The sequence below is a fragment of the Microcebus murinus genome, chromosome 13 (genome assembly GCF_040939455.1).
Source record: "Microcebus murinus isolate Inina chromosome 13, M.murinus_Inina_mat1.0, whole genome shotgun sequence".
NCBI lineage: Eukaryota > Metazoa > Chordata > Mammalia > Primates > Cheirogaleidae > Microcebus > Microcebus murinus.
Window position 1 is genome coordinate 34545180 of NC_134116.1, and position 14749 is coordinate 34559928.

Here is a 14749-nt window from a genome sequence, read left to right on the forward strand (position 1 = left end):
GCAGTGGGGATATGACCTAAGCTGGGGAAGATGAGTCATTTTCATAGGCCAGTATGGATGCAATGTCGGAGGAGAGAAGGGCTGCTTCCTTTTTCTGGCTTTAGTAGCTGTGAGAATAAACTCAGAACTACTTGGGGCCATTGTTGCCACTAGAATGGGGCCTGCCTGAAAATGAAATGAAAACAGTAAAACTAGAGGGTCCTGGTGACATCATTTGAACTGCTAGATGCCACTGTGCCTAAAGTGAACTCTACATTTGGACTTCCATTTATTTGTATTGATAACTCAAAAAGAAAAGTGTTTATGCTAAGTTGTAATGCATTTATTGTTTCAAGCTAAACTAACTTAAAATTTACTCAGTTTTAATTCTTAATATGGTAAATATTGATATAACCCTTTAAAATAAAAAGCCCTTTGGAGTTCTCTCTAATTTTTAAGGCATAGAGGAGTCCTAAGACAAAAAATTTGAGAACCAAAAAAGTGAGAAGGAATCACTGCTGTTATGTTTCTTGGGGTGATAGGGGAGAATCAAAGAACTGACTGAATAGTTTTTAGTGTTATAATTACATGTATTTTGATACATTTTTGTAGTGATTAAGAAGTAGATTGTGTGATGTGGAAGGATGGATTATGTTTAGATATGCTTATATTGTGATGATTTTATTTTGTAGAATGAATTGGGTGAATAATTGAGTAACCTTTGCTATAACTAATTACTGTGTACAAATCTATTTTTTTTCTTTTTTACATTGAATGGAGTGGTATAATAAACACCAGCAATTAAAAATTTCAGTCTACGATTTGTGTTGGAATGAAATTTGGATTTTTAAAGGAGTAATTCTAACTACAGAATATACAATCATGACTGATGCAAATTAGATATTTTTCTTGAACATAAAATGAAAATTTGGAAGGAACAGATGTGGGTGTATATCCGTGTTCTAAAGTTACTCAGTTAGCATATTTAAATTTAATTTTTAATTCCCACTACCACCTCCAGTTCCTTTTCAAGATTACTGAAAATGGAAGCTTGGGTTAAATTCCATCAGTTATCTTCCACTCAGTTTCTAAAGTCTCCAAGAAACTTGAGCAAAATAAACTTCTTTTTGAAATATTGTATTGGAGTGTTATAGCTTTCTTTATTTTGCTGTCTCTTTACTATTTTGAAAATCGTAAATTAAAAACTAAAGCCAAAACACTAATATGATGAGTGTGTTAGGATTAATCACACCTTTATTTCTAGGGTGATCTGATTCATATTATTTAAACTATTAAAATTCAGGGTTTTTTTGGGGAGAATTTCTTATACTTTGATTTTTGGCATTTTGGCTTCTCTTACTTTGTGTACTTTCCTCCCCCTAGATATAGTTGGAAGAGAATGACCCTCTTATGTGGTCACTACCATGCTTTTAAAGAGAATGCAATGAAGCTGGAACTCTCCAAAAGTACTATTTTTTTTTTTTTTTTTGAGACAAAGTCTCACTTTGTTGCCTAGGCTAGAGTGAGTGCCATGGCATCAACCTAGCTCACAGCAGCCTCAAACTCCTGGGCTCACGCCATCCTACTGCCTTAGCCTCCCGAGTAGCTGGGACTACAGGCATGCACCACCATGCCCGGCTAATTTTTTCTATATATATTAGTTGGCCAATTAATTTCTTTCTATTTATAGTAGAGACAGGGTCTTGCTCTTGCTCAGGCTGGTTTCGAACTCCTGACCTCGAGCAATCCGCCCGCCTCGGCCTCCCAGAGAGCTAGGATTACAGGCGTGAGCCACCACGCCCAGCCCAAAAGTACTATTTTTAAAAATAAAAATGCTTTCTTACTAGTTGTGTCCTTAACACAATCTATTCAGTTTATTTTTAATGCCTTTAGTCATTGTTTTGAATGACTTTATAGTGATTTGTGTATTTAATTTGCCAAAGCTCGCTGAAGTGGTTAATTTGAAATTCTTGGAGAGGGGTAAGTAAGATTGGAAATCCAAATGTTTGTGAATGCTCATTTTGCTCCATTTCTCTGGCCTATGTTTCTCACTAGTTTCAAGTAGGCTCCCACCTCAGGCTTTCTGATGGGTTCCCTTGTCCTGGGCTGTCCTTTTCCCAGCTAGCCACAGTTGATGCTTGCATTCCATTCCCATTCCTGTCTAAATTCAGATCACTGTTTAAATGTCACTGCATCAGTCCTTCCCTGATGATCTTATCTAAGATAAAATTCATTCCCTCCTTGCTTCTGTTTTCTTTCTTCTTCCCTCGCTTCTGTCCTTTTTCTTTATACTTTATCCCTTTACCCTGGATTGTTTTTCTTCAGAGCAGTTATGTATCTGACAATACATTGTATATACGTATGTGTGTGCGTATATATGTGTGTGTGTTTGTGCGTGTGTGTATGTGTGTGTGTATATGCATACATATTGTCTCTCTTGCCCTAACCCCAATGTAAATTCTGTGGGGACAGGAACTTTTTTCAAAGTAGAACAGTATCTGAAATAGTAGGTGCTTATTAAATATTTTTGACTAATGAATATGATATTTGGAAGATTATCTCTAAATCCAGCACAGTAAATTTTCTTACTTTATTCATCAAACTTTATGAAGATGAAAAAGAAAGGGTCCCTGATAGAAATGAGCCAGTGATCTAGTGAGAAAGATTTGTACATAATCTCTCTCTTGCTCTGGCTCTCCATACTCTGTCTCAGGGACTGTTAGGCCCAGAGGCTATACACATGAGTAAGAAGTTCTGGTTTTGAATGTTTTCAATAAAATTATCTTTAATAGTGTGTATTTTATCTATAGTGTAGTATTATTTTTTTAAATAATTTTTTATTACTAATATATGTATATCAGTAATTGAACGGAATATTGTCTTATATTTCTAAAATATTTCATGAACAAAATTAAACCTAAGGGCTCTTTCAGGATTTTGAGGGACTGGATTGCTGTCCAATCCAGTACTTATCTGCCAAGGAGTTTTGAGCCTGTGCTTGAAAATATTCGAATGACGAACTCTTTTATTTAGGCAGTTTATTTTGCCTTTGGAAGGCCTCTGATTATTAAAAAAGTCCATTTCTATTTTAAGCCAGAATCTATTTGATTGCTTCCACTTACTGGTTCTAATTATATCCTATGGAGAATATGTTGAATAAATGAAATAGTTCTTTCTTATAATAGTTCTTCAATTATTTGAAGACTGACCAGATTCTCTCTGATTATTTCAGTTCTCCAGGATGAGAATCCATAGTAAACTATCTGATAATGACATCTATTTAGTATCTTAATCATTTTCTAAGAATCTGTTTGAGTTTACGTATTTATAAAGGTGGCATCTAGAACTGAAAACAGTAGTGCTCTCTCTATTGCGTAAAAAGCAGCACTGTTTTCTCTCTAGTTCTCAATTTCTGTTTTATTGCATCTTTATGATTTATGTTTCCCCCAACCATTTTACTCTTTCATCTCATTTAACTTACTGTTTCCTAAAATACTTAAGTTGCTCCCCTTCTACCCTACTTTCCACAAATGCTATTAGTAAGTCAGGTTTGATGCCTTCCTTATGTAGCTTTTGGCTTACTTTTTGTTTGTATTTTTCTTGCCCTCTTGCCCTGCCCCTGACAGCCCCATCACACACACAGAAGAGTTATAGGAGTTGGAGCACTCTGTGGTCAGAGTCATACTTTATGGGCATATTTTGGTTGTTTGGGGGCAAAGAAGAGCTTATAGAACATAGAATCAGTGAGAATTTGGCCTGGTTTCTAAGTAGGAAGTCTGTCTGTCTTCCAATATTATTTCTTAATCCTTAAACATTTTTAAAACATGATTCTTTTTTTTCCTTCCTGGTTTGTAAGGAGATTTCAGTCCCACTTTTCTTTCACATTTCTAGGATAGCAGAGAGTAAAGTCTAGATCTGACAAGATATGTACCATTCAAATCACAAACCTACCATCAGCAGTGGCAACTGGTATAGTAAAGTACTCATGAACAGTCTTTCTTGCCGTGGAGACAATTTTTTAAAACCTTTACTACCTGAATATAATTTTCTTTCAATTAGGTAAAATTTTTTTATTTAATTGATTTTTGCATATCAGGTTACCATTGCTGGATGATCAGATAATACAGTATTGGCACTTTTAATTAAGACAAATAGAAAAAAGAACATACATTTTACCTTTCTGTTCCTGGTACCTAACATTTTGGTATAAACTTCTGTGGTTCAAATTGTTTACTCAACTGTAATTTGTAAGTATATACTTTTGTTTTTAAAAATAGTGAACTAAAATTGTTCTGGGACTTAAGAAAAATTGACTCCTAAATGCGAATTCAGTTGTTTTGCTATTAAATGTGAAACTGTAAGCCTTACTTCTATATAATTAGAACTGTAATCAGTTTTAAAAAATAGTCTGCCTTTTAGACTATTTCAAGCATTTAGAATTTCTTGGTATGGTAGTTTTCTGTGTAGTGGTTACGGTTACTGGTTTTTGATTAAATTCAAATTGCTTCCTTATAGAAGGTGTTGAACAAAGATTGTTCAGGAATTCTGTCGTGCTATTTTATAAGAACTGTAGTTTGTAGACCACAATAATTACAAAAATCACAAGTCTTCCTCCAGTTTTTTAGCTGCTAACATTTTAATTCATTCTTGAAGTGTCCTGTTTAAAAAATATGAGAATGAAATAGATTTGATGTTTAGATAAATGAAAAATGACTGGTCATTAGAAAAGCCATTATTAAAAATTCACCACAACAATCAAACCAATATTGAATTATAGCAATATTAAAAATTATGGCAATATTCATTATTAAATTGAATTCAATGTAGACTCTGAATTTATTCACAGCAGTTACAATTAAACACAAAAAACACAGTAATAGTATTATTATGTATGATAATGATTTCCAGTAAACTGAAGTATATTTAGCTTAATGTCTAGTTTGGTTAATGTCTAGTTGATTGTACTTATTCAGGTTATCTAACATGAATAAGTATTGTTTCATGGTCTCTCATGTAGTATTACCAGACCATGAGATGTAAGTGTATCTAGATACATTATAAGGTTGTTGTCCCACTTCTTCATGCTTAACTCACAGATCTGAGTATTTTCATGTTCATTATGATAAAACATAAATTTACTTCATCATAAATCATTGTGTCTGTATTTTAAGGAAAATGTTGGTTGTAAGAATATTGAAATAAATTTTTGAAAGAAAATGAAAATCTTTCGTATTGAAATGGATTTTTTTCTTGTTTGCTGTTGGGTTAATAACTCCAAATCTTTGTAAATAAATGGAAATAGATTTATGAGAAAAGTTGATTTATGATTACTGAATAACAGATTGCTTTGAAACTTAGTGGCACAGCAGACATTTATGATCTCAGTTTCTATGGGTCAGGAATTTGGGGGCAGGTTAGCTGGGTATTTCTGACTCAGTGTTTCTTATGAGATTGCAGTCATATTTGTTGGTCAGAGCTGCAGTCTTCTCTAGGTTGCACTGGGATTGTAGAGTGTGCTTCCAAGCTCACTCACATGTGGCTATTGGCAAGAAACCTCAGTTCCTTGCTAATCATTGGCTAGAGTTCACATTTCATTATCATATGGTATTCATAAGCCTGCTTGAGCGCACTTGGTAGCAGCTTTGTCTAGAACAAATGAATAGAGAGAGAGAGTGTGTATGCACCCATACACATGCAAGAACAAGGAGGATGCCACATTCCTTTTATGATCTAGTCTCAAAGTCAGATACACTATCAGTTCTGCAGTATACTTGTTTGAAGCATGTTGCTGGATTCCAGTCTTAAGGAATGAGAAATTAGGCTTTACCTTTTTGGAGGGATGAGTGAAGAATTTGAAGATGTACTTTAAAATCACAGTGATGTAGAAAGAAGGGGCTCTAACAGCATATATGATAAATGCTATACTGGTTCCTTAATAGAGTAGTTCATAACTCTCACAGTATATCATTTACCTGTGCAGCCTTTAATAAACAACAAAGCAAAATAAAAGTGGTTTTATTAGGCCTGTTGATTGACTTGCAGTTAGGATTTTCCATCGGGTTTCTACTGTGCAACGAAAGCTAGTCACTGTCTTTAAGATGCACTTTTTAATTCAGTGACATATGTTACTGGTATACTTTTGTGGAACCACTATATATTCTATGTATAAGAATTGAGATGTTTTAGTATGTGTTTTGTATTTTTTAGATTATTTTTTAACTTTACCTTTTTTTCTTTTTTTAGAGGCAAGCTCTCGCTCTGTCACTCAAGACTAGAGTGCAGTGCCACAATCATATCTCACTGTATTCTCGAACTCCTGGGTTCAAGGGATCCTCCTGCCTTAGCTTCCTGAGTAGCTAGAACTATAGGCATGTGCCACTTGCCTGCTAATTTTTTATTTTTTGTGGAGATGGGATTTCACAGTGTTGCCCAGGCTGGTATTGAACTTCTGGCCTCAAGTGATCCTCCCTCCTCTGCCTTCCAAAGTGCTAGGATTAAAGGCATGAGCCACTACATTTGGCCTACCTTTGCTTTAATGTGTATAGGTTATGTTATTAATATCCTAGCATTTGAACTTTACCTAGAACATGTGGAATCTCTATTTTGTGTTTATTATTGTTAGTTAAAACTTTGAACAGTTATAATAAAGAGAAATAAAAATGAAGATGTCATGTCAAATGTATCATGTATGTGTTTTTCCTCAAAAGAACTATGTTATCCTTTTCTCCACTGGTCATTTGTAGTCCTCTGTCCCTACTGAAATTCCCTAATCTTTTTTTAAAGCTATTATTATTGAACCTTTTAATGTCATCTGTATGTTTGGAAAATCTGTTTTACTAATCCTCATATTATTGGTGTAAAATTAAGCCATTGTTTTTATGCTACCAAGCTATGAAATAAAATCTAGTCAAGAGGCCTAGAGGCCAGGAGATCAAGACCATCTTGGGTAACGTAGCAAGTCTCCATCTGTATAAAACAAACAAAAAACAACTTTCCTTCATTACATTATGTTAAGTAAAATAAGCCAGGCACAGAAAGATAAACACTGCATGTTCTCACTCTTATTTGGAAGTTAAATAAGTTGATCTCATAAAAGTAGACAGTATGATAGAATAGTAGTTAATAAAGGCCAGGTAGGGTGGGGGGGGGTGGCAATCAGGAGAGGTTGGCTAACAAATACAAAATTCAGCTAGATAGGAAAAATAAGTTCTAGTGCTCCTTAGCATTGTGGGGTGGCTATAGTTAATTATTTTATATTTTGAAGTGGCTAGAAGAGAGGATTTTGAATCTTCCTAACAGAAAGAAATGATAAATGTTTGAGGTGATAGATATGCTAATTACCCTGATTTGATCTTTACACATTGTGTACTGTTATTGACTTATCACATTGTACCTCGTAAATATGTACAATTATGTGTCAATTTAAGAAAAAAACAACTTTCCCTATTGGCCTTAGTTTTCATTGTCATCCCCCCCATACAAGTAATAATAGTTACTAGTTGTTTGTTTCCTCATGCGTATTTCAAACATAAATCAATCCAAATATATAATTTCTACCTTTCCCTCAACACAAGGGTAACATGCTATACAAACCTTTTTCTGCCTTTTTAAATATAAAAAATGTGATAATGAAGATTTCAGTAAGAAATGAAAACTTCATTACTCCTGTGTCCTTTTGCTGCATATATGTCATTCCTTTGTATGGATTTAATATAATTTATTTTTCTAGTCTCCTTACTAGTCATTTACACATTTTTGATTTTACAATCAGTATAACAGTGGATAACTTCTACACATGTCATTTTGAACATGTACGTATATCTGTAGAATAGATTCATAGAAGTAGAATTGCTGAATCAGATTGCATTTGTGACCTTGGTACTGCCAGTATATTCTTACAATGGGCTATCGGTTTACACACACCAGCTCAAAGTATGAAAATTGCTTGTTTCCTTAGTCTTGCCACCAGAATATATTTCCATAATTTTGGATTTTGCCAATTTGATAACTGAAAAATGATATTTCATTGTAACTTAAGCTTGGATTTCTCCTATGGATGAAGTTGAATTTTTACTCATATTTAAGGTCACTTTTATTTCTTTTTAGTATCTGTTCATACTCTTTGTATTTTCCCTCATATTCTCGATCAACAGAAACTCTACATGTTAGATTTGCCTTTTTGTGATGAGTTAAACTGTTTGAGCTTTTTTTCTCTTTTGTTGATTCTTTTCATTCTGAAGTTTTTGATTTATTTATATAATCGGATTACTCTTTTGTGATATGGATTTTTTTGTCTTCATTAATTCTCCAGGATTATAAAATAATACATATTTTCCTCTAATACTATAATGGTTTCTTGTTTTATAGTTTTATATTTTTATGGCATATGGAATTAATTATGAATATAAGTTAGTTTTTAAAAAAGTAACTGCCAAATTGTTTCAATACTATTTATTGCATAATTCAGCTCATCTTTGTAGATTTGGATGCAGCCTTTATAAAACCTAAATTCCTAATATATTTGGGTGTATTTTTAGACTGTCTTTTCTACTGTTTAATTAAATACTGTGTGGTATGCTTTTGAATAATAATGGCTACATAAAGCATGTGAGGTACATTGATATAAGGAGAACTTAGATTTCTTCAGTACCTTCCATGAGCCAGGTGCTTTTTATATATATCTTAAATCACTTAACTATGATATCTACTAAGTCAGTTTGTAACTGGAATTTGTGGGATGTGCAGCTGTTTATGGCTAACTTTCCTTCAACATTGCTTTTTTCATTAGCTGTGATGCAGATCCCTCAGCCCTAGCAAAATATGTTCTGGCTTTGGTAAAGAAAGACAAAAGTGAAAAAGAGTTAAAGGCATTATGTATTGATCAGCTGGATGTATTTCTTCAGAAAGGTAAGATCTTTGGTTTTAAAATACAACTTTAAGTTATTTTAAATAAAATTATTCACAGAGTATTTAAAGCCTCTCATCAGTAACATCTTCATGCTTATTCTTAAAACATATTTATGCTGATATTTTTTATTACACAGGTTAAAGGATTAAGAAAAGGACTGAATGCTTATTTATTTAAAGATAGTACTGCTTTGGAAACTGCTTTGAATCTTGTCTAGCACATTGCTTGTCAACTTTTTGTACTTTGTTCATATCTAGATAATGATAATATTTTGTTTGGCACAGTCAGTGGGCTACATGGAAATTGTTCATGGCTAGAAGAGACTGGCCTGGAAATTCTAGCCATTCCAGTCTTTACCACCCTGAAAATTGAATGAGTCAGTATTGCCTTGGGACTTGTGCCTTAGTATAATCTCTATAATAGTCAAGGTGTATTTCATAATATTAGAGTTCTGATGTGTAGAATTGGTGAATTGATATCTTAGCAAATGTCTTTCAATATGTGGTTTGGGTTTTATTTTTAGAGACTCAGATATTTGTGGAAAAACTTTTTGATGCTGTGAATACAAAGAGTTATCTACCTCCTCCAGAGCAGCCATCATCAGGAAGCCTGAAGGTAGAATTTTTTCAGCACCAAGAAAAAGATATAAAGAAAGAAGAGGTAAAGATTTGTGTTATGACTTAAAGGCTATTTAAACAAATAAAAGGAGTAATTAAATTGAGTTTTGTCTTATGTATCTGTGTGTTGGGAGTCCTTAAAACCATTCCCAGGTCTGATGATTTCACTATGAGGAAATCATAGGACTCAGCATATCATTATACTCATGGCTATGACTTATTACAGCAAAATGATACAAGGCAAAGTCAGCAAGTGGAAAAAGGTATATGAGGTGAAATCCAGTGGAAAACAGACACAAGCTCCCAAAGTCCTCAGAGTCACACAGGGTGAACTTAATTCTTCTAGCAATGAGTTGTTACAACATATGTGAATAGGGGAGGCTCATTAGAGACTGTCCAGGGTTTTTATTTGATACTGGTCACGTAGACACCCTCCACCTACTACACACCAAAATTCCATACTCCGGGAGAAAAGCAGGAGTTTAGCATAAACTATGTTGTTTTCACAGATGATTCACATACAGTGAATATCAGAGAATAGTGGGAATCCTCCAGAAATCAGGGTTCCCTGGACCCAGCCAAGGGCCAGTCTTATAAGCAGGCCTTTTTAAAGATAATAGTCTTGGGTCTGCTTTTAACTCTTTTCTGCACAGTATCTTACTAGACATGGAATCTCATTATCTGTGTTCTATGAAAGTAATTAGATTCTCAGTAGATCACTGCCTCTGTCCTAAGTGTAAACACAAGGACCTTCAAAGCGCAATGGGAATGATTTTATACCTCAAGAGATTTTGAAATTTTTATGTTTTATAATCTCTATTCATTATTATCTAGTAGTCATATAATTGAGATTTTTTTCAGTTTGATGTTAAGAGTATAATTTCAGTGAAAATAATTATTAACAGTTAAGCTATTATATTTCTGGATTCAGCCTAGCTTTAGGTAAAACAAATCTTGCTTAAGATTTTTCTACAAGTCACTGTTTTGTGATCTTGAATACATTACTTTCATGAGCCTCAGTTTACTCAGCTGTGAAATGGAAATACTGTAGAGTTGTTAGAGGAATATAAAATAATGTACATAAAGCACTTGGCCTAGTGTGTGGCATGTGATAGGCGCTCATGATAGCTCATGACAGGCGTAAATGATAGCTGATGTCACTGTTGAGAGATTGTTGTATGGTGGGAGATGTGGTTGTGACCTTTGATTTTTTTTTTTCTCCTTTATGTCCTTTCCTGAGATTATATACAGTTTAATGCATAGTAATATATCCGTATATAATATGTGATAATTCTCCAATGCATAATACATTTGTATCTGAATATATTTCACACATGTATCTGAATATATTGTATCTGAATATATTTCCACACATGTATATTTTAATAGACACATGCCTACTTCACACTTGCTCAACACATACACACACACACACATACACAGAGCATCCCAGTCAGTTTTATCTGCAGGGGATGACCAGAAATGTGATTTTATAATTGGGCATATTTCATACTTAACAATATAGATGTTCTGTTAGTAAGAAAGAAAGGGACAGTGGATGTCGTGTTGGCAGTCACTTACGCCATGTGGAGATATACAGTAATTTAAGCTTTGCCCACTGGTACAACTTTGGATTAGTTTCATATTTTACTAATTATATTTTTAATTCTCAAAAAATCTTCAGTAAATCATAGGTGGTTGGTTTGAGAAGCAGTCTTCCCCCAAAGCGAGTTAGTGGCAAAGCCTTATATGTATTCATGCAGTCATACTTTATCACAATCATCTTGACCAATTATGGAGGATATTTATCCCTGATCTTTCAGAATTGTCAAAATGCCAGATGGCAGTCTGAGTTTAAAATGCTGTGGGTATACAAAATGTTCCCAGATGGGCAAGTACTATGGAATATGGTGAAATGTCAACATAAATTACTCGCAAGAGTGCATTGAGGTAAATAGAAGGGAACAAGTGCATCAGGAGGGTTTGTATGTAGTACCTAGGTTTTTGTCTGGGTTGGAAAGAGAACTGGAGTAGGTGGTAAAAGGAGAACAAAAGAAGAAAAAAGGCAAACTGTTAAAAAAGAAGGCTTTAATGAATATTTACCCTAGTTTGGTGTGTTAATAGAGTTTCCCATTTAATTTCTTATCCAATGGGACACACTTTTTGACAGTGAGAGGCTCTTACCAAAAGGCATTTGGGAATGGCTGGCATAAACTGAAGATGTGTACCCTATCTGTAGAATAGCTTCATGAGAATATCTTAGGGTTCTTTTTAAAAATGCAAAATCTTGAGCCCTATTTATAGAAGCTACTTATTCACTATACCTAAATCTGTTTAACCTCCAGTCCTTTTTTTGTAATCACATCTATTAATGCCGTGTGGAACCAATGTTCTTGGCAGTACAATCTGGAGATAGTAGCGCTGATCAAGGGGATGTTTTCCAGGGTTGCTTTCTAGTAGTTATATAATGTGAATGGAGGCCCTTTATAGGAAACAGGAATATATAGAAACTGGAGAACTGTCAGCCTTATATATTGTTTCTCAGAATTTTTTTTAATGACTTGGTTGGTTCTAATGCATTCTCCTATATTTGATGTGTTTGGTGCTGTACCAAATTGATGCAACCAAAATATGAATGGAAGATTTTTGAAAGAAGGAATAAAATCAGCTTTCCATTATTTACTTTAAAATGAAGGCGCTTGCTTAAAATGTTTTCTCACCCCTATTATCTAAGATAAGCATTTATAACTTTCTTTACCATTCACTTTAACTTTCAGTAGACTGTCTTTCATAGCTAAATTAAATGATTGTACTTAGTAGAGAAATTTATTTTGTTTGAATACTTTTAGAAGGTGACAGTTTAATAGTTAAGAAATAACTGTTGCTAAACTTGTACACATTTTCATTTTATATATCAGATCACTAAAGAAGAAGAGCGAGAGAAGAAGTTTTCTAGGAGGCTAAATCACAGTCCTTCCCAGTCAAGCTCCCGATACAGAGAAAACAGGTGAGTAGTTCATTAAACTATAGTGAATGTTTAGACTTTAGTTTTCTTTTATATAAATGATTAGATTTTGATTATCTTGTACTCTAGGCAAGTAATACCTACTCTTTGATTGGTCTAGGAAAGTGCAACTAGCAGCTTTTCTACGAAGAAAATATAGGTCAGATTTGTAGGTCTTGGGAGTAAGATTTAGAACAGTACTTGCCGATATTAGTTGTTAATATTATTTTTCTTCCAGAGTTCAAGTGTGACTCTTCTTTTGCTTGAAGATCCTTTTAGTGTGGTTAAATTATTTTTTTCATTAAGGCTTCAAAAGCATTTAGAGTATAGTGCATGTAATACATGTCTATGAGAGTATATGTATAAGGCAATATGTTCTGTATGTTCTATAAGACATGTATAGTATAGCTGTCTTTATGTATAGATGTCTAATTGTATAGATGCCAATGTGTGTAAGACTAAGGATTAAGACTAAGAGTTTTTCTCATAAAAGGGTTTTAGGGTCCTTAAACTTAGTTTTTTTCAGTTCTTTGAGTTTCACTTATATGTATTCTGATGAAAAATTATATTCTGATAAAAAATTATGTTATGAGAATTAAATAACTTTTGCATTTAAAGAGTTTTTTGCTATATCCACTTAAAATTATTTACATAAAAGTGATCATGTATTTCTTTAGAAGTCGTGATGAGAGGAAAAAAGATGATCGTTCTCGCAAAAGAGATTATGATCGAAACCCACCTCGAAGAGATTCCTATAGAGACCGATACAATCGAAGACGAGGGCGGAGTCGCAGTTACAGCAGGAGTCGGAGTCGAAGTTGGAGTAAAGAGAGGGTTCGTGACAGGGATAGAGATAGAAGCAGGACTAGGAGCAGAAGTAGAACACGAAGCAGGGGTAAGTGGTATATATATATATGTTTGTTTTGGTTATTTTATTGTGAAGAAAGTTCATATTTAAGGGTTTTTTAAAATTGTTTAACATTTTGCCAAAGTTGTCTTCATTTTTTTCTATTGTGTTGTGTTCTGTATTGTGGTCCAAGTGAATGCTTTTTTATTTTCAAAATTTTATTCCATGCGAATTAAAATCACAGTTACCACTACACATTCAACAGGATGGCCACAATGAAAAAGACTGATTATATTTGGTGTTGGTTAGAAGGTAGATAAACTGGAACTCTTTGGAAAACACTTCGGTCATATGTTAAAATGCTAAACCTACACCTTGCAAATGACCCCAGCTATTCCACTTCTCGGTATTTACCTAAAAGAAATGAAGGCATATGTCCACAAAAGGACTTGTACACACAAGTTCATAGCAGCTTTATATGTAATAGCTAAAACTGGAAACGCTTCAGACCTCCATCAGTAGGTGAATGGATAAACACATTATAGTATATCAATACCATAAGATGGATAAAAAGGAACTATTGAATACATACAACAAAATATATGAATCTCAAAATAATTATGCCACGTGAGAGAAGCAGGACAAAATACATGTGTATATAAAAGATGCATTTAGAAGATGCAAACTAATCTGATGGCAGAAAGCAAATCAGTGATTGCATGAGATGGAGTAAAGGAGGCATGGATTTCAGATTAGAAAGGTACATGAGGGTACTTTTGGGGGTGATGCATATGTTGATCATTTTGATTGTGGTGTTGGCTTCATAGGAGTATACATCAATCAAAACTCATTAAATTGTACACTTCGAATATGTTCAGTTTATTGTATATTAGTTATACCTCAAAACTATTAATATTTAAAAAGTTAAATTTTTTGTTTCATATATATATGCAAGAGCATGTCATTTCCAACATGTGTAATTTTTCTTCTAGTATGTATTATTGAAAAGAACATACTGCAGTAAAACAACTAAAACACCTTTTGAGTAAAACACCTTTACTCAAACCTAGATTTTTGCTACTTTTAATACTATTTATGGCCTTTGCATGAGCCCTGTATTGTTACTCTTTATTTTTTTTAAGAGTATTTTCTCCTACTGTGATCTAGGTGTAGTAGGCCCCTTTGCACGTTGCTTCACTTACCTAACCTCCTTAATATCTTTTCTCTTTCCTTGGGACCATATACAGCCTAGTTTCTTTGTTCATGTTTATTATGAAGTCCTTTTTCCTCCTCTTTGCTCATCCATTCTTACCTTAATAAATAATGCTTACTGTAAAAAACCATAGTAGGGTCTTTTTTTATTTCATTTCAGTATATTACTGGACTACATATGT

General features: G+C 33.7%; 1 protein-coding gene across 19 annotated transcripts in view; it reads left to right on the forward strand.

The window, feature by feature from the left end:
- Nucleotides 1-14749, forward strand: part of RBM26 (RNA binding motif protein 26) — an 87836-nt gene that overhangs the window by 17122 nt on the left and 55965 nt on the right. For all 19 annotated transcript variants that reach the window (XM_076009344.1, XM_076009345.1, XM_076009347.1 and 16 more), the window contains exons 2-5: nucleotides 8768-8886; nucleotides 9411-9547; nucleotides 12423-12511; nucleotides 13186-13403. In XM_076009344.1, coding sequence (XP_075865459.1) covers nucleotides 8768-8886; nucleotides 9411-9547; nucleotides 12423-12511; nucleotides 13186-13403 — 563 coding nt within the window. The remainder of the gene's footprint in view (nucleotides 1-8767; nucleotides 8887-9410; nucleotides 9548-12422; nucleotides 12512-13185; nucleotides 13404-14749) is intronic.